At 24.2% G+C, this 25256-nt stretch overlaps 1 protein-coding gene across 1 annotated transcript; it reads right to left on the bottom strand.

The window, feature by feature from the left end:
- Nucleotides 1–9289: 9289 nt before the first annotated feature.
- LOC145842755 (endophilin-B1-like) lies at nt 9290–22328 on the bottom strand. Its single transcript, XM_082950232.1, has 8 exons — nt 22212–22328; nt 20550–20691; nt 18858–18986; nt 17489–17715; nt 17172–17261; nt 12987–13084; nt 11251–11431; nt 9290–9978 (listed from the first exon to the last, which is right to left on the bottom strand). The coding sequence occupies exons 1-8, from the start codon at nt 22299–22301 to the stop codon at nt 9877–9879; spliced, it is 1059 nt and encodes a 352-aa protein (XP_082806358.1). The 5' UTR covers nt 22302–22328; the 3' UTR covers nt 9290–9876.
- Nucleotides 22329–25256: the final 2928 nt, after the last annotated feature.

The following is a 25256-nucleotide window of genomic DNA, read 5'->3' as shown; positions in this document are numbered from 1 at the left end:
GAGTATTTTGTTCATAAATGCACATAAGCTGAATGAAGCAAATCCAACGCGTTTATCAAACATATCGGCTACTTTACTCCAACCGTTTGTTTTGAGAGAGTATTTTTCAATGGAATTAATATCATTTCCCGCGATGTCTCGGCCGCCAAAAACAAAAACTTCTTCGTTTACACAAGTTGCAAAAAAGCGATCTCTTAATTTTATGCTCGGTGGAAGAACATTGATATTTTTAAAGTTACATCCATCAACTAATGTAAACTTTCTGTTTTGTTTTCTCTCATGATCTAGTTTTGAATTGAGTATATTAGCATCACAAATTAATAAGTTGAAGCTTTTTTGCATACAGTATCTATTTTCATGACAGATACTAGACATACAATGAAACTGTTTTTTTTCTTTACATTTTAAAGCTTGTTTCAAAGTTGTATAACATTCACAAACTTCAGAGATCGGTGACTTTTTAGTTAAAAGATATTTCAAAGCATGTTCAGAGAGCAAAGGGAGACGAACTTTTAGTAGAAGATCTAAAGCAAACTTGCTCCTTCCACTAACATCATAGTCAACCCAATTGCTTGCAGCTTCAAATATTTCCATTTCTGATGTGATGTTTAAGTTGCTACTTGACAGTATTTTAGAAATAACGTTGAAACTTAGCTCTAAAAAGCTTTTAGTTTCTACTATCAATGGGAAACAACGTTCTATATAAGCAATCATCTGTTTGGTTAGAATAGTTATTTTGTAAAAACTTGCTAAATGAAAAAAAATAACCACATTTTGAAAAACTATTTTATTTTTAATGTGGTCGATATAACTGTTTATCGTATCTTCATTTAGCAAAAATTTTTGTAAATTCAGAACTGTAATGAGGTTGTTGACATCTGGAAGTATGCTATCTGTATACAAAAATTACTGTCATTAAAATTTTACAATTAAAGCTTTAAAAAAATACGTACAAGGAGAAGTTTATACTTACCTAATTTTTTAACATTGTTATTACCGAAAACCTAAATTAAACACTATAATTTGAAAAATAGTAAGGCTCTGTGAAAAAAAAGACATATTGATTTCAATTAACAGTCATTTAGCTTAACATATAAGCTTTTTTTTATTGCTTATTTGCTTTTTGGTTTGAAGTTGTAAAAAAAGAACATTATTAAACACACTAAAGACTTTTAACGACTATTAAACACATAAAAATTTTCAAAACTTTCAGTTTAAGATAAAAATTATGCAATTGAAACTACTAAGTAAAAAAATTTTTTAATTTATTTATTTTTATGTCTTTAACATTTAAAAAATATCTGTATTTACATACTTATATCGTTTGCCTTTAACTAAGTATCACTACATTATTAAAAACACGAAAATATTAGTTGTTAGTAACCAATTACTATAAAAAGTAACAGTTTATATAGTATTAACATAAATTATGACTACCTTGATGAGAATCAACAAAAATATGTTTATTTTCATATTTTTCAAAATAGTTTTTCTTGCATAAATTCACCAAATCAAAGATTCTTGATTTCGAAATATCTTCACAATTCTGTCTGTTTCTATCAAGCTTTATTTTCTTTGCACAAAAGTTAATCTGAGAATATTCTGGTAACATGGCTTGATGATATTTTATATACTTTAACTCGAAAAACTACAATTAATATAAATTTATAAGTGTTTTTATATTGGTGAGTATTGTTACCGGCTTTCTCGAAAGGTAGAAAACTAACAAAAACAATAGTATGTAACTAAAAAGACGAATTAAGATGAATGGATAGTCTCTAAATGGAAATTATGAAAGAGTTCATTATTTTACCAAAGTAAAAGTTTTTCTTTTAACAAATCATATATATATATAAATATACCACAGATGTTCTTGTGCTAAAACTTTATTTCAACTAACGGCGTTTCACTGCTCTCAAATAAATTTAAGAACAGATCTACGGAGTCTCAAAAAGCTCATAAGCTATTCTTAGAGCTTTTTGAGACTCCGTAGATGTGTTCTTAAATTTATTTGAGAGCAGTGAAACGCCGTTAGTTGAAATAAAGTTTTAGCACAAAAACATCTGTGGTATTTATTCCGATAAGCTTAGCTTATCAGGATCTCCAGGATTTAACGCCTTTTAACGTTACAAACTATATATAAATATATACATATACTTTTAATGTTTGTACAGTATAACAAACTTTAATACCAGTTGGTTTAAAGTTTTCTTAAAAAACAAAAAGTTTAAAGTTTAAGTTATATTTCTTTATACTTTTCGGCTCCTTACATGTACTATTAGAACTGTTCACATATTGAACATTGCGGTTTAATGCGCTATATTAAAATTATTAGAAATACAAAACTAAAGAAATTATTATACTCAATGTAATGATTTAGGCACCCAATTAAAGTTTAATAAATTTATTTCTAGGGTTTGAAAGTTTGTAATTACTTTTTAATTTACGAAATTTTAAATCAGCTCGTTTTCAACTGTTTGTTTAAACTTGATACCAATTTTTTATCAAGTTCAGTTTATTTGTAAAATAAATTTGCTTAAACAGTTTTTTTAAGTGTATTACTGTTATGTTTTGCATTAAAATATTTAAATGAAAATTTCGAAAATATTCTTAAAAAAAGCTATTGTCAATTACAGAATGTTTTTTTAATACTCAGAGTTATGAGGTAAAGTAATGAGGTTTTATAAAAGACCATAAAAAGAAAAGAAACTTATACTTCTAGAAAAACATAAAAAGTTTCAATAAACTAATTTTTGTGTTAGTTCTTATACAACTTTAAATTATTTCATAACTAAATACATTTTTCAAAATATTACAACTAACTTATTTAAGTTTACACAGCATCTACTGTATTTATGAATGTTATCAACTTAAATTATAAGTTTTTAATAAAATAGTGTGTTAACACACTAAAAAAAGTTTTTATTAACTATTGATGACATTTTGTGGTATATAAAGTTGGATTGAATCTTTTTAATAAAATTTTCAAGTTAAAACTTTGTTTATTTTTTCTTATTGTACATTCATAGACCAATTTTACTCAAAGTCTTTCTTACTATTTTACTTTTGATGTTTTGTCACATAAGTTTTAAGAACTAAACTATTTTGTTGCTAAATGTTTTCTTGAAATAATGCTTGTATGGTTGTTTCAAGGAAATATTAAAATTAATTTAAATCTAAAATTTGTGATTTGTTTAACAAACTATCCAAAAACTGATGTGTTCTCTGTAAAAGTTTAAAAATTGGTTAAAATCAATTTTTAAAGACTAAAAACTAAACTAGCATACAACAAAATTATAAAAAATAGATAGAACTTAAAAAATTAAATACTATGTAGTTAATGTTTTGTAAAGATATTATCTAAATTGAATACCAAGCTTAAACCTAATCATAGAAAACTTGATAATAAACTTGTTAACAAAATAAAAGACCGAAAAAAAGTTCTTAAGTTATTTATTCAAAAAAGATCATTGTGTATTTTTTTTTAATATTTAAGTAACTTTTTGTTGTTACGAGTATGTTGAGAAAAAAAAAGGTATTTGTAAAACTTTTTACAAAACTTGGCTTAGTTAATACTTAATAAACTTTAAAAAAGTTTCACTTTTAAAGTTTAATTTATTTTTTGATTTTTAAATACCATAGTAAACCATTAAAAATATATTAAAAAACCACAATTTTTCTTTTTACAGATAACTTTATTTAAAATTATTATTTAAATTACACTAATTGTTACAGAATTATTAAAAGAAAAAGCTTTTTTTTTTTTTAGTTTTACTTATTTGTTATACCACTAAATCTATTAATGAGGGATTTAAAAATTTCAAAAAACTATAAAAACTACAAGAGTTTATAAAGCTAATTTAAAAAAATGAAATATTAGCAAGTCTGAATGCGAACATACTCAACATCCTTAATCAAGTAGATTTTTTTTTATAGTTTTTTTATTTTTTTTTAAAGCTTTATAGTTTTATATTTTTCAAAGCATGTAATATGTAGAACAAATGATGCTTTTTCATTACTTGAACTTATTTTTCACAGTTTTAGTATATTTATTAATAAAAGTATACAGCAAAAAAAACGGGAATGGGTCTAAATTGCACAAAGACAAAATTGCACGAGGTTACTAAATTGGACGAGAACGAAATTGCACGAGTGCACAAAATTGTGCGAAGCCAAATTTGCACGAGGGAAAAAAATTGCACGAAGACGATTTTACACCAAGGGTCAGTTTTGCACCATTTAAATTTTTGCACGAGAGTAAAAAAATACAGAATTTTTTTTTCTTAAAAAATCAGAAAACAAAAATCTAATAAAAAAAAAGTTACTGACAGAGGGTAAGGGTTAAGGGTAAGAATGATACTAAAAAAAAAATAATTAAAAAAAAGTTAATTAAATCAATTTAAAAGTTTAAAAAAAATTAAAAAAACTTAACCCGTGCAAACTGTCTCCGAGCAAAATTGTCTTTGTGCAAAAGTATCTTAGTGCAATTTTATCTCCTCGTTTAATTTTTTCCCCTTCGTGCACTTTCTTATGCTCGTGCAATTTATACAGCTACCCAAAAAAACATATCTTCCAAAAGAAACCTTTGCTTTAAATATAAAAACAATCCTTTACAATAACTAAACGCTGTAAAAATTAGCCAGGTAGAAGTGAAGTAAAAAGCTATACAATTTTAGGTTAAGTAATGAAAAAAGATTAGGTTTTTTATGTTACTAAATTAAATTTATCTAAAGCTAGATGTGTTTCTTCAAAATAAAAACACTAGATAAAATAAAAAAGTATTAGTTTTTGTACGTTCAGTATTACCAGCAAGTATAATCATTTTGTTTCTTTTAATGGTACCAACCAATAAAGAATGAAAAATCTTCGTCTAAGTCTAAATTCCCAAAATAGTTATTTCTGCACTATTTAAGGCATTTAAATTTTTTTTAGTACAAAAGTCAGTTTAGAATAAAAAGAATAAACTAAGTTTTTCATTTGTAAAATATGGATGATGGTACACTTAATTTATTGGTACAATTAAATCCTACCTTATTTAACTATTACCTTATAAATTCTATATGCTACTTTAGTTTACTTTATATAAATCAGACAAGAAAGTTTCAAAATTGTATTTTTTATATAAATAACCACAAAACACTATTACAAGAACACTATTTCAAAAAAAAAGTCACTTATAAAAATAATTTGGACTAAATAAAACTGAACAACAATTTCACTTTAAGCAGGGTTGCCTTACTTTTTTTTTGAGAAATTTCTTCCAGATTTTCTGAATTTTTTCTAGGTTTTTAAAAGTACACTTTTTTGAGTTTGTTTTTAGTCTAAAGCTAACTTTAAGGTTAAAAACTGTGCTAAGTAGTGTAACAACATTAAAATATACTGTTAGGCTAGTTTTATTTGAAAACTTTTTGATGATGACAAAAAATGTTATCTTTATGGTAGATTTTTGTGTCAATTTAAAAATTTTCTTCTTAACATATAATATTTGTTCAAATTTCTAGGTTTTTTATAAATTTCCCTAATTCCAGATTTTTTAGTCTAAATTGTCAAATTCCAGGTTTTTTGTCAACCCTGTTTAAGTGAAATAAAAACATTATAAACTACAACTAGCGTAACAACTATAAAACATTTAAAGAACTCTAAAAATATTGTATGCTGTTTAAAAATGATACTTCTTATACTTGAACTAAAAAAAACACTAATAAATTTATATGCAGTTATAAATATACAATATGTGTCTAAATCTCAGTCTCTAGGTCTTACCAACAACTTTATCTTATAATAATGATAACATTGCCTAAGATACTTAGTCAACTGATTTTGTGACACTCGAAATTCAAAATGTTTAACATTTAAGGTTCAAACAATTAAAGAGCACATAAAAAATATATTCCATTAAAACTCGACTAAAGTAAGTGTTTAGGATACTTTTATTTTTTCTTGTTTAATATTACTTTTTTTTATAAACACTTAGGTTTACTATATATTACAGACTAGCGTTTTTTTTTTCTTTTATTACATCAATAAACAGTCAATATTTTTTTTTGTAAAAAACTCTTGAGAAGTATTTCCTACCATTTTCGTGCTATTGTATAAATGATATATTGTTTGTTTAACCATACTTGCCAATACCAGTAGAGTCTCTATTTAGATTTCAATAATATTTAAGAACTAAACTTAAATGTAAAAAAAAGTTTTTTAAATGTTAAGTATTCAGATAAATTTATTTCTAGCAACTTAATCTCTGAACATTACATTAATAGTTCATATTGGATTTTTTCAACCCTATGCCGTAGGATCAACTTTGAAAAACTTTATTTTTATTTTTCTGTGAATAAAATTATTTTTCTTTTGTTTATTTCATAAATCCTTCGTCAAGAGAGCTACTTATACTTCAAGAACTGACATGAACAACTCAAATGAATTATGGACAGCAAGATTTACGCAAATTTTATTTTCGGAAACTATTTCTAAACTAACACTAGATGTAGTAAAAAAGTCACATAGATATTAAACCATAAGAGATTAGGAAATGTATTGTTTATCGTCGTTTTGTTTTACCTCCCTTTGTTTTAAATAGGTCGCCTAGTCTGTAATTTAAGCCTTTTCTTATTTTATATATTTATTTTAGTATTCTGTCGAAATGATTTGGATAACTATGTAAATTTTGTGAATTGAATGAAAGTGAAATGTACTGGCCTGCAAAGGACTAAACTTTTTCACAAATTTTCATTGGCTGCCTTTAAAAAACGTTGCCCTACTTTAACCAATCGATGATAAACTAGACAGTTTGTAGATTAAGCTATTGTTTCTTGTTAGGCACAACAGTGAATTTTCAGCTGTAAAAAATATATTTAAGAATTAATTAACATTATAAAAACAAGTTTTATTTGTTCTAAACGTCTGTTTTAACGCCTTTTTATTTAACATAATTTTGCTTTGGTAAATATCAGTTTTTTACTAAAACACTATAAATTAGATTTATAGCAAAACAAACAAAAATTTACTAACTTGGCTAACAGTTGAACAGAGCAATGTAATATAATTGTATTTATGTGCAAAACAAAAGTTACAAAAACAGCTTTTGATGCTCTTTTAATGATAACTAAGTTATATCTCATTATATATATTAAGTATTATAACCAAGTAGTACTAGTAGAAAAAATATAGTACAGTAATAAGTATATAAAACTAATATGCTAAGAATATTATAATTAAATAAAAGTTTTAGCTTGATTAACTTAGTAGTAAAAATGAAGTTTTTTATTTTTACTCTACTTTCAGTTTAACTATTAAAGTTTTTAATCTTTACCTGTTTGACCTTTTTAAAACAAGTTAAAATGTTATAAATTTTTATAACAGAAAAATACTTACTGAAATTCAGTATAAAGTTTAAATAGTACTTTATATTATATCGTAAGTTAAGATTCATCGTAACTAACTTAATTAAAACTAATTGTTTTAATGTCCTTTTGATTTATACTGGTCTTTATAAATAAGCATAGCAAAAAACTCAAGAACATGAAAAATTGTGAAAAAAATTAATGCAATTATAAATCCAAAAAAAACTTTCCAGTCAACAAAAAGTGTCGTTAATCGAACGTAATCTACGAAGCAAAAGTTTATACTTCTGAAACTTTTTATTATATATACACCCTAAGGCCGATAAAAACAAGCCCAAAACTGTACTCAATTATCAAAAAAAAATTAAACCTAAAGAAAATTAGTATAAGGTATTCAGTTAAATGGAGTATTATTGAGTCTGTGAAAATTACACAAACCATACAAATATGCGCACCTCATTCAACCTAAAAAAGGCTTCATATTGTACTATCAAAATAAAATAAATTATAACTCAGTGTCCTAGTTATTTAAACGAACTTTTTGTATAGCTTAACATTTGAATATATTTACCGCTCTAAATAAGGACTGCGTTGTACCCACTTTATGCAATACAATTTTTTAGTTTTGAGATTTCAAAATATGTAAACTAAGTATGCAATATTTTGTTTTTAATTTACTGGACAAACTGGTTTTAAAACTTAATTCTTGTTTCAAGATTTAGTCAAATACTTGTTTCATAAACTAAATTAGTCAATCATATTCTTTAGTCTATTATTTCTGATAGTTTTCGATAACTTTAATGACTATTAAGTAAGCAAGGAAGTAAGTTGAAACTTTATGAGCTTTAATCTATTTAATTCTACAAATTTAAGAAGTCTCATTCTAGAAGTCATTAAGTCATTTATTATAAGAACATTAGTTTTGTTTTCAAGTTACAGATCAGTATTATACTTTTTGCTTTCAACTTTTTAGAAATGAAAGTTTAAATAAAAAGACCAAAGTTTACTTATTTAACAATTTTAAGACATTTAGTATTTAACTTAGCATCTTTTGTTATTAAGATGTTTCAACCTGAACATTTATTTTTGACTGAAGAGTAAAAAATTAATAAAAAAAAAAACATTATCATCATTTTGTCAATTATCTAGTAAATTATTATATGGGTTTAAACAAAACAAGAATTTCAAACGACACACTTAATTGTTTGAATGTCGAACATTTTCTACAATTTATAAACTCAGGTTTAGTGGAAAAACCAAAACTGCCTTTAAAATTTTATAAGAACTAATTCAAATTTCTGCTGTGCAGATTTTCTTTCGTTTATAAGAAGATTAAAAGAAATTAGTTAAGTTCTTTATGTTCACTCGAGCAATTATTAAATGTTTATTTTTTCAGTTATATATTTATTATGAGTTAAGTAAAATAAGTGGTCTAGTACGATTTTTAAATACTTATACTTTTGATTGAATAAAAATTTACTTTTCCAAATTTCTTTTGATGATGTTTTGTATTTTTTGCTACATAAAGATAAAACATCTTTACTTTCTTAACAAAGTAAAAGTTGTTTAACTTTTTAATAATTTTTTCACAAATTCTAAAATACAATTAAGGAATAAAAAACTTAAAATTTACTAAGTTATTAAACACAATTTTCCAATATTCTGAAAATATTTTCTTTATACAAGAAATTGATATGAAAGTCTACACAAAGTTATCAATCTTTAATTATTTTAACTATTTAATTAAAAAAGTTATAGTGTTCAAATGAATGTTACGATTTGTTTTTTAAATTTGTAATATTTTGAATAAAAAATTTAAGAAACTTGTTAAGTATGCAACTTTATTAATAAAAACCAAACATTTCTATGATACAAAATTTTAATGAAAGTTTGAGTAATGTAGAAAAAAACACAAAATAATAAAGAAATAGTCATGTGATGTAAAATAAGTATGAGTTATAAGCGAAATGCAATAATAACTAAGATTTTAATTGATGTTTCCAAATATAAAGCAGTATTATTAGTCAATAATAATCTACCTGTAAAAATGTGTCAGTTTATAGGAATATAATAGTAATTTGGTAATTGTGTAGAAGCGTTTTGAAGAAATTTTAAAGTTTTGTCTGTATGTATTGCTATTTAAGTTTTTAGAAACTACTACTAAGTAGGAATATTAGGATTAAAAAAGAAGCCACAATTAAATAAAAAATTCCAATTTAATTTTAAACAACAGATCATATACTAATAATTATAAGCCAAATCTCAAAAACTTGTGAACTAGTATACATATAAATACAAGCAAGTAAAAAAGGACACATATTGAATAATATGCTACTGTAAATCCAGTTCAGTAACAGTACTAGTTATAAAAAACTAAAAAGCATACCAACGGAAAAGGTTAATAGAAACAACTACATACTTCTAACAGTAGTTACAAGTGAGAAAACAAAACTTTTTGCCTGATCAGCAAATTTCGCGTTTTAAATACAGCAGAGAAAACAACAACACCGATATCATTAGAACTTCAAGTTTCTCACTCGATCATGGTCAGGTACGAAGATGGGACTTTCCCTTTCTTGGAACCACGCTTGCCGATCAGCCAATCGGGATTTTCCGTTTCGTACACTTCAATCACCTGATAAAAGTAAATATTATAGAAAATATTACAAAAAATTAATTACAAACTTTAGATAAATTATTACTCCACAAAAAAAAGAGAGCTCTACTGAATAGCAGTAATATAAATATAAATGAGACAATCTTGAATTAAAGATTTTATTTCTAAACGTGATCGTTGCCTAAGCGCATGAAAAAGTTTTAGGCAAAAAACTCTAAATTTCAAATTGTCTCATTGGTACTTTTACTATAATATTCATTCATTTCCAGCTTCAAATCACTATACTATTAAATTTTAAAATTATTTATTTAAAAATTATTTTTAAATAAAAAAATATTTTTCATAAGCTTTCCAGTTAATTTAAATCCATTGAGAAAATCTATTTTAAGTAACACTGTTGTTTAAATTCTTGTAGTAAAACAAAAATTGTAAACATCTTTCAAGATTACATCATGTTTTAACATATTTTACAGATCTTTATATTACTCACTCTCAACAGTATTAGAACGTAGCATGTTAAGTATTTTAATTAATATTTGCATGTTTTTTATTAATCACTTTCAACTTAAATGTAAACAATTTTTTTATTTATTTAAAAAAGAATATTCCTTAAGGTGCTACATTTTTATCAATAAATATTCAAAACTTTAAATAAACTTTCTGCTTAAAAAAAACACTTCTACTGCACAGTGGACCCAAATCTGGATTAGAGATTTATGAGTTTTAAATTTTGTAAAAAATCAAAGATTTGCAAAATATTGAAATCTAGGTAGCCTAAGATTTTATTAAATAGTTTCTTAAACTAAATAAAAATATTCAATCTAAAGCAAAAGATACCCGACTTTAAGTAGTAGCTTTCTAGTACTTTTTGACAAATGTTTTTCTTATAGGTTTGTTTAAATGATAGTTTAATAAAATATTTTAAAAGTTTAGCGGTTGTGAATTACAAAGTACTTTTGTTTGAAAATTTAAATTTTTTGTATTTAGGTGTTTTAAAATAAATTTCAATAAAAAATTGTCACTAACAACTGAAGATTGAGATGTTTATTACACAAGTGTTATTGGAACATGTTAAAAATTAATCTGTATATGTACATAATTTTTGTTCATTGGGATTTTACAAGCTTTAGAGGTTTACTAAGTAATAAAAGCTAGAACTACCAAACAAAACTATCTAACAATTTAAAAAATAATATATCAGTTATAATTTATGTTATAATTAAAATATTATTGTTTGAAAATTAGTTTATCTCAAAAATCAAAATTTTAAAGAACAAAAAACAACTTTACCTCGTCAGCGAGCAGACTCAGTTCTGATTGGTCGCTCGCGTCGTAATCGTACAACACCCTGGCGCTCTTCAGTTGACATTTCTCGTAGGGCGGCGGAGAATTGACACTATTGACATTATTCGCGTGGTGATTGTCACCGGCCTGGTTGCTCCTGCTGAACGAAGGAGAATGGTCGTTCGACCTGTGAAAATGTTCGTGTTAAATGTGACCTGTGAAAATGTTTGTATGAAATCTGACCTGTGAAAAGTGTGAAAATGTTTGTGTGAAATGTGACCTGTGAAAATGTTTGTGTGAAATGTGACCTGTGAAAATGTTCGTGTGAAATGTGACCTGTGAAAAGTGTGAAAATGTTCGTGTGAATGTGACCTGTGAAAATGTTCGTGTTAAATGTGACCTGTGAAAATGTTTGTGTGAAATCTGACCTGTGAAAAGTGTGAAAATGTTTGTGTGAAATGTGACCTGTGAAAATGTTTGTGTGAAATGTGACCTGTGAAAATGTTCGTGTGAAATGTGACCTGTGAAAAGTGTGAAAATGTTCGTGTGAATGTGACCTGTGAAAATGTTCGTGTTAATTGTGACCTGTGAAAATGTTTGAAAGTGAGGAGAAGGACCAGTGACTCTGCATTTATGTTGTTCTGCTTGAAAATTTATTAAAAATTATTTTTGTTCAATATATATATATATATTCGTTGTTTCGAGTATGATGGAGCTTAGAATTTTTTCAAGTATACTTTTGTTATAAATAAAAAATAAAGTGAAACTTAAATTGTTTAATTTGGTTAGAAGAAAAATTAACGGGAATTTGAAAAAAAAAACTTTTAATTATTTTTTTTATAATGTGACTGACTAAATGTTTATATATATCTATTAATACTAAATGGTAGTTAATTCTTTAAAAATATTCATACTAATTATGTTAAATAAAAAAATCTTTCAAGAACAAATATAGTATAATTAGTTTTACTTTTTTTTAATATAAAAGTTGAATTTAAACTAAGTGGTTAATATTCAAATCATAATTTACAATTAATTATCTAATAGATACATGCTTAAGTTTTTTTGAGTTTAATCATTACTTTTGAATTCATGTTGTTTAAAGTTACTTAAAACAATGGTATATTATTTGTAAAAAAAATCTTTAAATAAAAATGGTTAGATACAATAAAAAAACTTTTATTTACAACAATTAAAGTTTCTTATATTAATTAAGCCTTTAAAATTAAACTAAAGAGTTAAAATTTTAAAACACTTTAAATAAATTAAAATATTAGACAATGATCTAATTTCTTAAACTGTTATCTGAAAGAACTTAAAATTTTATTTAAAATATATACTTTATAAAATAAAATCTGACAATAACACTTAAATTATAAAAAAAATTGTAATAGGGTAAAAGTTATATGAATACAATGGACATACACAAAAGAATGTAAATAGTTTTTTGACTTATATGCATAACAGTATTTTGTTCAAAAGTAATATTTAAAGGAGAAATAAATTTAGATATTAATGACCACATTTGTATTTCAAACTTTTCATTACATTAGCAATTTGCATTTTAAACTACAAAATAAATAAGGAGAAAAATATTTAAATTTCAATGACAATATTTTTATTTTAACTGTTTCATTATATAATGTTTTTCATTATATTAGCATATCTTTTAACTTTTAATCTGGATTTTAACACTCTCTAGTATTGTTAACAAAAAAAAAAGTTAAAACTACAAAACGTACTTTAGCTGATTTTGCAGGTCCTTCATGTACTGAAAGCATTTGCTGTAGTATTCCAACTGAGCATCCACAAATTCATTCAGACTTCTGGAGTGGTGAGCCTGCAAATGTAAAAACAATTGGTTGATAATACAATTATTTGGCAACATTACATGTACTTTGCAGTAAACACTTGTAAATTAGGAAAAAATGGTTTTAGATATTATCAAAATGCTTATATGTGAACCCTAAAAATACTTTAAAACTTATACTGTACGTATACCAAACAATATATTAAATTAAGAATTTTGGTTTTATAAACTGACAAAAATAGTATACGATAACTTCAAAACCATAATCATAAATGCAATTACATATCTAAAATTTTACATTAATAAAAGTACTACTGCAATATATACTTCATAAAAACTCGACTTAATTAATTAAATAATATAAAACGATTACAAAAAGCTTTTTACTTTAATTTAACAAAATAGCAAAAAAATAACTTTATTACATAACAACTTTAAAAATAATGTTATTTACATACATATGCTTAAGTGTTTAGTAAGTATTTTTTCTGCAGTTTTTCATTTACAAAATATTAAATTAAATAACAATGGGATTAAGAATTAGAGAAACTATTGGTTAATACTTATAATGAAGATTTAGTTAAAACAACGGTATGCAAATTAATATAACGTTTTAATTGTTACATATACAATGAACACACATATATAAAACTAAGATAAAATAAACTTGGAATATTTATTACAACATCAATGCCTCTTCAGCCAAATGTTTCAACCAATAAAAATTAAACATATATATTCAAAAGAAAAAAGTTATGAACTAAGTTCTAGTTATCAATATTTAAAATCTAACGTTTATAAGTAATTGATTAAATTTAATCTTCAATGAATATAATATAATCTATAAACTTTAACAAATTAAAAACTCTTATACAGTTAAATTATTTTCAAAGTTTATTATATATTTTAAAATTTAATAAAGCTTTTTACTATTGCTGTATACAGTTAGTTTTTGATAACAGTTAATGTTAAGCAGTAAGTATTATATTATAGTTCTGTATATACTATTCAAGACAATTTGAATTTGTAAGTATATAAAGTTCCTTTTATTTAATACTCTAGGGGTGTTTCAATTTTTATGGATCAAATCTAGTTTAAGCCCAATAACCCATTCTCAGTTTATCTAAACTATTTAGCTAAAGTTTTTTTTCTGAAATCAATAGAATTTTAAAAATTATACAGTTATAATTTTTTTACAGTGAGCTTGTGTTTTCCATAAACTAGCTAAACAGGAACAAAAACTACAAGAATATCATTTATCTACGAAAAATCTCGATAGTCCAAGTAGAAGTTTTTTCAATCAGTTATTAAATGTTAACTACACTGTTTCCCTTGACAGTCGATTTTATTATCAATTTTAAACCATTGAAATGAAAATATTATTGATATTGTTAGAAATTTTATTAGTTGTAGAAATAAATATCTTACAGGAAGTATTTTTTTCTATAGCTGCAAAATGTTTTTTCTTTAAACCAAAGAATCTAAACTGCTATAAATAACTTTTTATGCATACTATAAATAGTTACATACACTATTAAAAAAAATCTTTTAAAATAAGTTTTTCAGGTAAAAAATTATTACAATTTTTACTCAAGTAAAAGACCCTAAACAAACTACATTTACTCATTTTCAAATTAAAAAAATCTTTAAGCCTATCAAAAGAATATAAGCTGAGTTTGTTTATTAAACACTTTTAATTGTTAAGATTATAAATAACTATAAAAACATAAGAATTTATTGTAAAGTTTTATAACTTGAAAACTACAAACACGCAAACACTAGATGGATTAAAAAGGAAAGTAACTCACAAGTTTGTTGCTTAATTTTGATTTTTTGGTAAAAATTTGTGTATATACAACTTAGTATACTAAAAATACATAACTTAAATAACTTACTAATCATCTAATAGTAATAGTAGAAGTAGTTTGTTATTCAAAAAAATACTAATAAAATTTTTTATAACTGATAAAAATGAAGTCATTAGAAATATTCATTTAACTATAGATCATTCACACGCAGAAGTTTTGAAAGGTAATTTTTTAATTTAAACAACAAAAATTCGTGAATGTATTTAAGTATTTAGTAGTGATTAAACAGTGAAAAGTTTAAAAATTATGACTGGTCTCTACTATCTTTTTAGTTTGCAACCTTAGAAGGATGAGAACATGCTTTTTTACAAAAAATATTATTGGGTTTTGTATAAAAATTTTTAGTATAAAATATAAGCCCGTTTTTATAAAACAAAAATTAAATAATTTTTGAGATTCTTGAAAAAAATGCCAATACAAACATATGAACCCGCAAATATTTTTCGTCTATTTTCAAAAAAAAAAAACACATAATCAAAATATACTTACTTTTTAATTTTTTAATGTTAAAGACCTTAAATTTTAATTAACACTCGTTAAATAGATGAGAGTATTCTTAAGATTGGAATCTTTTTAATATTTAAAAAAATAAAATTATAGATTAAAAAAGTAAAAGGGTAGTTAAAAAAATAATATACATATACCTTATACAAAAAATTCATTAAATTAAAACGAATTTAAATATTAGTAATGGAATTCCTTAAAAAAAAATAAGGAGAAAATACATTTTTATTGACTTAGTCATTTTTCTTGCTCATTAAGTTTTATTAAAAAAAATATTTTTAAACTTATAGAGGTCCTCAATATCTTTAAAGTTATTTTGATATTTTTAAGCAGTTAAAAGTGACTGGTAGCCAAGGTAAAGCTTCATAAAATAAAATTGTGAAAACAAAATGGACCCCTCTATGCCCTTACATAAACCACTTTAATTTTATATGCCAAAAAGCACTTGACAACTTTCAAGCTGTTAAAGTATTTGGGAGCCGAGATAAATCAAAAATATATAAATGTGGTTTAACTTTGAATCTAAAACAGACCAGCTTAAGGCCTAAGTAAAGTATAATTTCTAAACAAATAGTCAAAGAAACAAAAATATTTTATCAACAAAGTTAATTGTTAAAAATTATAGGAGTATGATACTTCATATACTTTAATAAACATAAAACTTCATAATTTTAAGTCAATCCTCATTAAATAATACTTTAAACTTAAAAAGTGTGTATTAGATAAAATTTTATCACCAAGTTATTATTATAATCTACTCATCTTTTTTATTTTAGTCGGTATTACACTCATTGAGAATGCTTATTTAATTTCAAGTACTTGAGCAATGTTTTTGAGTGCTGGAAAATTATTTGATATAGAGAAAAAATAAATTAAACAGTTTATAAAACAAAACATAAAATAATTCAAAACTTTACATTCTAAATAGTAACTCTAGAAATAAATATACAACTAAGATAAGCTTTTTGGTATATACGGACGTGATACCAGTAAAAAGCAGAGCAACATATCATAAATTTACAATAAAAAGTTAAGAAAGAAATAACAGTAATATTTAAATAATTTAAGGAAACTAATTGAAAAAATTTAACAAAGTAAGTTAGGAAAAATTTTATTATAAGTGTATAATATTATTTTGAAAGTTTTTAAACACTATTAAAAAATCAGAGGGAAATAAAATATTGAGAAAAAATCAAAAGTACTGCACAAAACTTGTCATTTTTAAACAGTTTAACATAACAGAAAAAATGAAACAAAGTTTTATGGACGCTCTAGAGCAGGGTTTCCCAAAATATTTTCGAAAGGCCCCCTAAACAGAAATAAAAAAAGCTATGGCTCCCTCCAACAATACTACTTTTTTTACTTTTCTTCATCAAGTCCAGAATATCTAGATAAGTTTCAAATTATGACCTCATGGCCCCTTTACAGCTCATGCCCCCCTTTGCTCCTCATGGCCCCTAAACTTGGCCCTTTTTGGGAAACCCTCCTCTATAGTATAGAACTAAAAAAACAAGTCAATGAAAATGTTAGCTGTTTTTAAAATTTTATATTTCATATACTGCGGAAATATGCATACATAAAAAATTGTAACTGACAAATAAAACTAAACAAAAAAACATTTTAAATATAATTTAATATAAGTAAAAAAAATAATAAGTATATTAGTATTTATGTTATTCACTAGTAGTCAATAAAAAAAAGTCTTTCTTTATTTGATATTTTTTAAAATCAACCAAATAACTTACTTGAGTGCTACTGACACCTTCTAACAGCAACTTTGTGATTTCTTGCTGTCTGTCGAAATCGCCTTGTGCAACTTGAAGTTCGCGTTCCGCCTGCATTAATATTTTACACTTTTACTTTCATATATAACTTTTTCCACAATAACATAACGTAAATTGTAGTAAAAAACAATCATTTAAAAGCAATATTTATACTTTTTATATCAACAGTTTGTTATTTATTTTCATGTAAAATTACTTAATTTAAATTATTACACCCAAACTATTTAACAAAGTACTGATAAACAATACAAGCATGTTTCAATAATTATCATACAAACTTGCTGCCTGCTCTCCAAAGTTTTCGCCTTCTTCGCCTTGCTCTTGCACGCGTCCAGGTCCAACCGCTTCGTTTCCAGCGTCTTCGCCTCCCTCTGTATGGTCCTGCTGTCTCCTTCCAGGAACTTGTTCAGCGGCAACAAGAAGTTCTGCACGGTGGTCCGCAGGAACGTCTGCTCGGCCTGACCCAGCTTCATCTGCGTCTCACCGCACCGCTTCAACACGCCACCTGGCGGATAATATATATGAAGTTTCAAAATATGCGAACCGTTAGCACTTTTTTTTGTAAACTTCACACATTTCTTAGTTCAATTATTTGAACTTTAAGGTCATGGTGGTGTTCAGGATGAGTACAGAAAATACTTAACGTAGAAAGTTATCTTTGAAGTTTTTTACTAAAGTTTATAGATATCAATAAAACAAGTAAAAGAATAAAGTTTCTAAAATATTATTTATGTTATGTCAAATATATATTAGTATAGTTCAAAAATTTTGTATAATGAACTTATTTATTGAAGAACTTTTAACTTAAAAATTGTTAATCTAAAACTAAATAGACCAAAATTATATTGACAAATAGTTATTAATTACAAGGTTTGCCATTCTTTTAATCAAATAACAAGTCCTACATATGTACTTACAAAAACTAATTAACAAAAAAAATATAATTAATTAAACTAGATAAAAGATTATTAAACATTGTTCAGCATAATACACAAAATTCAAATTAAAAAATATTACAAACTGTACTCTCTGAATAAAAATGCTTCTAAATACAAATTTTGCTTTAATTAAGAGAAGTAGGCAACAAAACCACAAGTAAAACACAAAAGTCAGATAACATGATACATTTTTTATGCAAAATGCCATAAAAAATCAGTTATTTACTTAATTTTAGGCCTGAGAAACCATGAATTGCACATAACTTAATATATTAACTTCAAAAATGTTGTATAATAAAAAAATCTTTAGGCATGTTCTATAAGTATTTTTCTGAAATTTTTTAATGTACATAAAGTATTTCGAAATATATTACTACTAAACCACTTCCAGTTTTTGTAGACAACTCACTTAATACATACAATAAACTTTTTTACAGTATAAACATATATCACTTCAAATTTTTGAATTACCTTACCAAAACAATGTTTCAATCAACTTCTTCAGCTGTTTAAGTTTTAATTTATAATATTTTACTATGAAGCTGAGCGTCTGGTTTTAATTGTTAAAACAAGTGAAACACTGTTTTCATAGTATAGTTAAAAAACTTGAAGTGATAATACACTCCTTATTTATAAGTTAAGAATATTTTTTTGTTATCTTAAAAATTAAAAGTACACAACTAAATATATACATAAATGAGTTACAAACCATACGAGGTCCCATTACCAAAATCATCGCCAGCTTGAATCATTACTTCACCCAGCTGTTCGGAATTGTTCAATCTGGATGGCGGCTTTCTGTCCAGCTTCGAATAAACGAAATCCTCCATCCTGGTTTCTAAATATAACATTTTTCTTATATTTGAATCAAATCTTATTGTACAAATACAAGTGAGTATATAGAAGCATAAAAATATATAAAAAAACTTTAACTGTATGTAAAACTAAAACTTTTTTTTAAAGTTTATCAAGAAACTGAAAAAAGTATAGCACAAGTCAAAGAATGAGAAACATACTAGTAGTTAAAAGCTGGAATACTTAAAAATCAAAAGTATAACAAAAGAAATTAATATATGCACTAACATTCATACTTTTAAAAATATACAAGTTTTTTTTGAAATCTTAAAAAGCTTTTCTGAGATTTAGGAGCAAATTTCAAACCAACATGACTCTTATAAAAACCTAAAAAAACTTACAGTAGAATAATTTAAAATTGATCGAGTGTGTGGATTGAGTGTGTTCTAAGTACATGGGGTATACTTGCTAGAAAAAAGAGCTTTTGTTATAATGAAAAATATTGAAAAGGTAAAAATCAAGTCTTTTAGAACAAGCAAAATAATCATTAAACTTTACTGGTTAAAAGTTTTGCACTAAGTTTTTTTTAAGCTTGAAATGGATGCTCATTGTTTGAATTTGATGAGATTTTTAATTACCTTCAATTTAATTTTCTTTGTAATTTTTATCAATTGGACAATGTAATACATTTCTTTTCAAATTTCCATAAAAATGTTTTATAGATATGGAAAAACTAGTTTTAGGAATTTATAAAATATAGCTATTTTTAGCAATTATGAATTATTTATTTAAATGCAACCTTTTTTATTTTTTCCTTATATTATTATAAATTTTTAAAATTTCAATTTATTTACATTATTATTTTTTAGAAATTCAGACAGTATTTTGAGTTATTGCACGTAAAAATTTAGAATCTAAACTGTTAAAAAAACTTTAAAATACATTGTAGAACAGGGATTTCCACTATACTGGATCTAGCTTTTAGACCTTAGTTTGCTGACCTTATCTTAATACATTATCTTGAATAAAATAAAAAAGCATACTCTTTTATTACAAATTGACAATTTAATTGTTTTCTTTACATCAGTTTAACTTAATATTTAAGTTTATTATAACTGTTTGAAATTTACATCTAACTTTTTTTCATAAATTTCCTTTAATAAATATATTTAAGTTTGTCACAAGTTATTTAAAGATTGCCTAAGTAAAAAAAAAAAAGTTAAAATAAAAAGATTGTTATCAGTTTTTCAATAAATAAGCTTTTGCACCTAACCATTTATCTTAGTAAATTTTTTACTTTTTTACCATTTTATATAACTGTTATTGAAAAAAATACTTTTTTTGCTCTATATAAAAACTTTTATACTTCAAAAAAATCAACAAATCTTTGATTTTTTTTTCACAAAGACAAAAACAACAAAAAAAAAATCACATACCTAAAGGACGGTTTGAGAAACTTAAATATTATAATATTAAACAATTTACAAACATATATTTTTTAATTTCAATGCATTTAGAAATATCCTTATATTATAAATACATGCTTATATTTTATTAAACAACTTGTAAAAACACTTTATTAAAACAAAAATGATTAAAAAACAACTTGGATTAGGCTGTAGAACAGATTCTGTAGTAGCTTTTAACTTTTCAGTCCATTGTTTAGTTTTTTCATACCTCATTTGCAAATTTTCAAAGTTAGCATCATACTCAGTTTTTTCTGCGTTTCCTAGTTTTTCCTCTGTGAACTGTAGATATTAAATCAAGTTAACTTTGTTTGAAATTAAAAATCCAACTATTAATACCAGGTGTTAATGACATTTTGTCAAATATTTTAAATAACTTCATCTTCAAAAAATGTTTAAAAAGATTGTACTTCAACAGTTTTTAGTTTTATTTGAAATAAATACTTATTTTAACTGTATCTGAATAAAAATGTATATTGTTTCAAAAAAAGTATATCTACTATCTTTATAATTTAAAGGTTATATACTTTGAATACATATTACAGGGTAGCTTTTGTTTATAACAAAAAACTCAGTCTGGTTGATCAAAAACTAAACTGAAATACATTAATAGCTTGAGTGGTAAGAGCAGAGATACGAAAAAAGTATAAAAACTTAATAGTAAAAAACAAGAACTTTAATAAAATACTGTTAATCAAACTTAAATCATAATCATAACAAAGTAAGTTAAAGCAGAGGTAAATCACTTATTCTATAACTTGGTTTTATTTTGTAAAAGTGTTAAGTTGCTTTTTACAGATTTCTAATATTAAAAATAATTCATGAGATATATTAGTTAAGTTGGAGAGTACAATAGGTTCCTTAAAAAAGGAGAAAACTATAGAAGTGAATAAATAGACTTTATGTACTAAAATGTTATGTCCTACTACAGTTTTAAAGATAATTACTTCAAATTTTAGGAATTATTATTTGCAATATTTAGAAAACTCTGTAATAACAAATTAAAATTATAAAATAAAATTTTATAATGAAAAAACAAAAACAAAATTACTTTAAAATTTAACAAGTCCTTACAAGAGATTAAAAAATATATATATATTTACAAGGCTATCTTTAAATATTTAGGAAATGTTCTTTTCAATTTTTAAAACAACTATCAGCAGGCAGAATTTTGAAAAATATTAAATAAAAAACTTATGACTGAAATTTAAAGATTTCTTGTGTTTATTTTACATTCAACAATCGAAAAAAAAAATTCCTACAAGTTGTTAAATATTTAAATGATTTTTTTTTTAAATAATTGCACAAAAACTGAAGGAGGAGATAGATTTTTAGTAAAATAGTTTATTATCTTTTTAGTTTGCACCTCCCATAAAGAACCTATTGAACTCTCTAATTTTGATTGCTTTTATCTTAAAAGTTACTTCGAATTTTAAAGCAGTCAAAAGTAACTGGTAGCTTGATGAGTTATGAGAAATAAACCAAAATTTCAAAAGCGTACAAAAAATTACATGAGCCTCCGTAAAACTTTAGCTTACTTTAAATTTAGTAAAAGTAAGCTACTTTTACTACATTTAAAGTAACTTTAGCTTACTTTAAATGTAGTAAAAGTAAGCTAAAAACTCAAAGGTTGTACTTTTATAAGCAACCCAATGTGCATATAAATAATATAAACAGTCAAACAAAAGTTTCAGACTAAATGACAAACACTAATATATATTGTTTTACCATAATATTTTGTTGAATTTTACAAAGTTTTAGAACAAGTATAAAAAATTAAGTTTTAAGTAATTTATTTATACCTGTTTTGCTCTTGAAAATATTGTTGTTGCATCTGATGTTATTTGTCTTAAATCTGACATAGATATCTTGGGCAGACTAAACTTATCCATTTTTAGTTACAAATTATTACTAAAAACTTGTAGTTATAAATAAAGTGCAACATTAGAATAAATTTTTATAAAAGATGAACCAAGTTTTAAGTTTTCAGTTTATTGTTTGATTCTATTATAATTAAATGAGTTTACTTAAGTTATTTACTCTATAACAAAATTCAAAAAATTATTTAGTTGAACAAAATTGTTTGTAAAAGAAGGCTACAGAAAAACGAGTAATTCAATTATACCTAAGGTAGAATTTAACTATTTTAATCAATCTCTTTGTCGTTTAGATAAACTGTATGACATGTCAAAGACATTAAAGAAGATATATCCATAGCTTTTGTTTCTTTGTACTTGGATTTTAATTTGAAAACTTGTTTTATAAACTAAATAAGTTAAATAAATTTTTTTACAACTGAAAAGCTTTTGGTTTTATACATGATCTACAGCTATTTAGAACATAAAGTTCATTAAATTATTAATTCAAGTTTATATTATTAAATTCTTAGATTAACAAATATTAAATACTTCTTAAAGTAAGTAAATGTGGCACTTTAAATGTGATACTTTCTTGCTAATGCAGTGGAAACAAGTTGAACAGGTTTGCCAGTAATTAAAACAAAAAAATAGCCTGAGTTTATTTAAAAGCTTTTAATTTTTTCCTTAGACTTTCATAATGTTATGTTAAGTTTAAAATCACTAGGAGCATCACTGATATTCTTAGTGCACTAAATGTTTACAAAAAGCTACAAAAAATGAGAATTATTAAAAATTAAAAAACAGCAAGACTGCAAACATAAAAGATATTTAGAAATGTACATGCCAAATTGAAAGTAAATTTTGAAACTTTTGTTGAACAATGCTCAGTTTAAAAGAAAGATAATTAAAAATAATTAAACCATCAACTATCAAACCACATATTGCATTTAATATATAAAATAAAATTTTATTAGAATATAACAAAAATATGCTTCAATAAGTAAAAGACACAAAGTTTTTTTAAATTAAATCTGTTTGTGGTAACATTTTTACTGCATTGAAATTAATACTTAATGCTATATTAAAGCAAAGCTAGGCGCAAAAAAAAAATTTACAAAATAAATGAAAATAAACTAATAAATTAAATGATAAACAAAAAGTTTTAAAATAAATCCTCTTTTTCTTCTTTCAAGTTTTAACAAAAACTATCCTGAGTTTCTTCAGAAAATCATAAACTTTATCATAAAATTACTTATTTAAAGATTTTCTCTAAAAAAAACCACTAAATTGTTGCAAAATATAACTTAATAAATTTTAAGCTAGCTAAGAGTAACCCTGGTAAACTTTTTTATAAAAAATTCAGTACCTTTTTATTTGGTATATTGTCAAAATCCACCCATTTTTTTTTAATATATTCTTTATTTATTAATTCATTTTATAATTTTTTTGCATTTTTTTATCTATTTTTCAAGCAGTGCACTATCAATGTTACCCCTAACCATCATTGGTAAGCGGTTCTCAAATTTGACTGGGTGGATTTTGAACATGTCCTTTTAATTTATTTTACTGATGTACAAATATTTTTTCTAGTAATTCTAGATTTTTAACTAAAAAAGATTTCCACCAATACTTTAAAACTTAAAAAAATTAACATAATTATTATTTAATATCAAATTAGAATAAGTTATATTTTATACTGAAAACTTTTTTTTTTCTTTCTCCTTAGACTGTATTTAAATTTGTATTTATTTAACAAATCATTTAAATTTTTTATTTTAATTGAAAACTAATTAATGCTAAAAACAAACTTAAAGTTAATTCTTTTCATTTTTGCAAAATTTAAACATCTTAATTAGTATTTTTATTAAACTTAAACTAAAAATAACTATAAACAAAGTTTTTTTTTTAATTAAACAGTTAAAGTTGCTCAGACAGAAAATTAAAAAAATTACATTTTTAAAAGTGCCTGACAGCTTTATAACTCTCTGATTTGAACATTGCAAAATCATAACCTTGTGGTCAACAAGTTGACAAAAATAAAGTTTTGAAAGAGTTACCATACTTTAATAAAAATCCATATCTCTGTAAGAATCTTTTCCTGTCAGGTCTTTTAACTCCAGTGTCTTTGATCATGGACAATTGTAGAAAATCAAAATGGTGTATTAGGACCCAATACACCATCAGGCCACACAAATATTTATTAAATAAGATGAGCTTTAAAAAACAAAGAACTATTTAACTTTAAATCAGGCAAACAACTATATTTTTATGACATAAAAACATCTCACTCTTATACATTACAACATCTAACAACTCTTGTTAAAGGGTTTGGAGTTCAGGAATATTAACTTTTGTGGAATAATTATTGCAACCTAAGTAATTATACAATGTTGTATGTAAGATAACAATGAATAAAAATGATTCACTAATAAATTAGTTTGTATTAAATGTAAAAATTATAATATTGAAAGAAGGATTAAGGGACAGCTTCCATTATAAACATTTAAAAATAAATTAAACTTTGTTTCAATTTTAAAAGTGTTACACTATATTTCCTTGAACTGTATATTTCAAATTATAATATTTTTAAATGCATTAAATCCTTGAAAGCAGTGCACTTGATAAACAAAACATTTCAAAGTTTATAAAACTGATACAAGTAGTTCTGTTTTCCATTCACATTTTTTAATCAGTTTCGCTTTTTGACGTATTTATCAATAATGGTTTTGGGTGAGGTTTTATGAATTTTAAAAGTATTAAACTATTAAGTTATAAAAAAATATTGTACATAAATAGAAAATTACGACAGATACTAAAAAAAATTAAAAGTGTAAATTTTATGCATATTTGTCGGGTGGAGTTTCGATCTTTCAAGCTAAAATTTTTCAGTTTATAAATTCATACTTAGATTGTCTATTAAACGACAAAAGAAACGCTCTAAATTTTTACGTACATTTTGGAATAAAACCTATAAAAAATAGTTAAATT

This window comes from Thalia democratica, chromosome 8 (assembly GCF_965202585.1).
Source record: "Thalia democratica chromosome 8, ktThaDemo2.hap1.1, whole genome shotgun sequence".
Lineage (NCBI taxonomy): Eukaryota > Metazoa > Chordata > Thaliacea > Salpida > Salpidae > Thalia > Thalia democratica.
The sequence above is the reverse complement of the archived record's forward strand: the minus strand, read 5'-3'. Positions and strand labels throughout refer to the sequence as shown.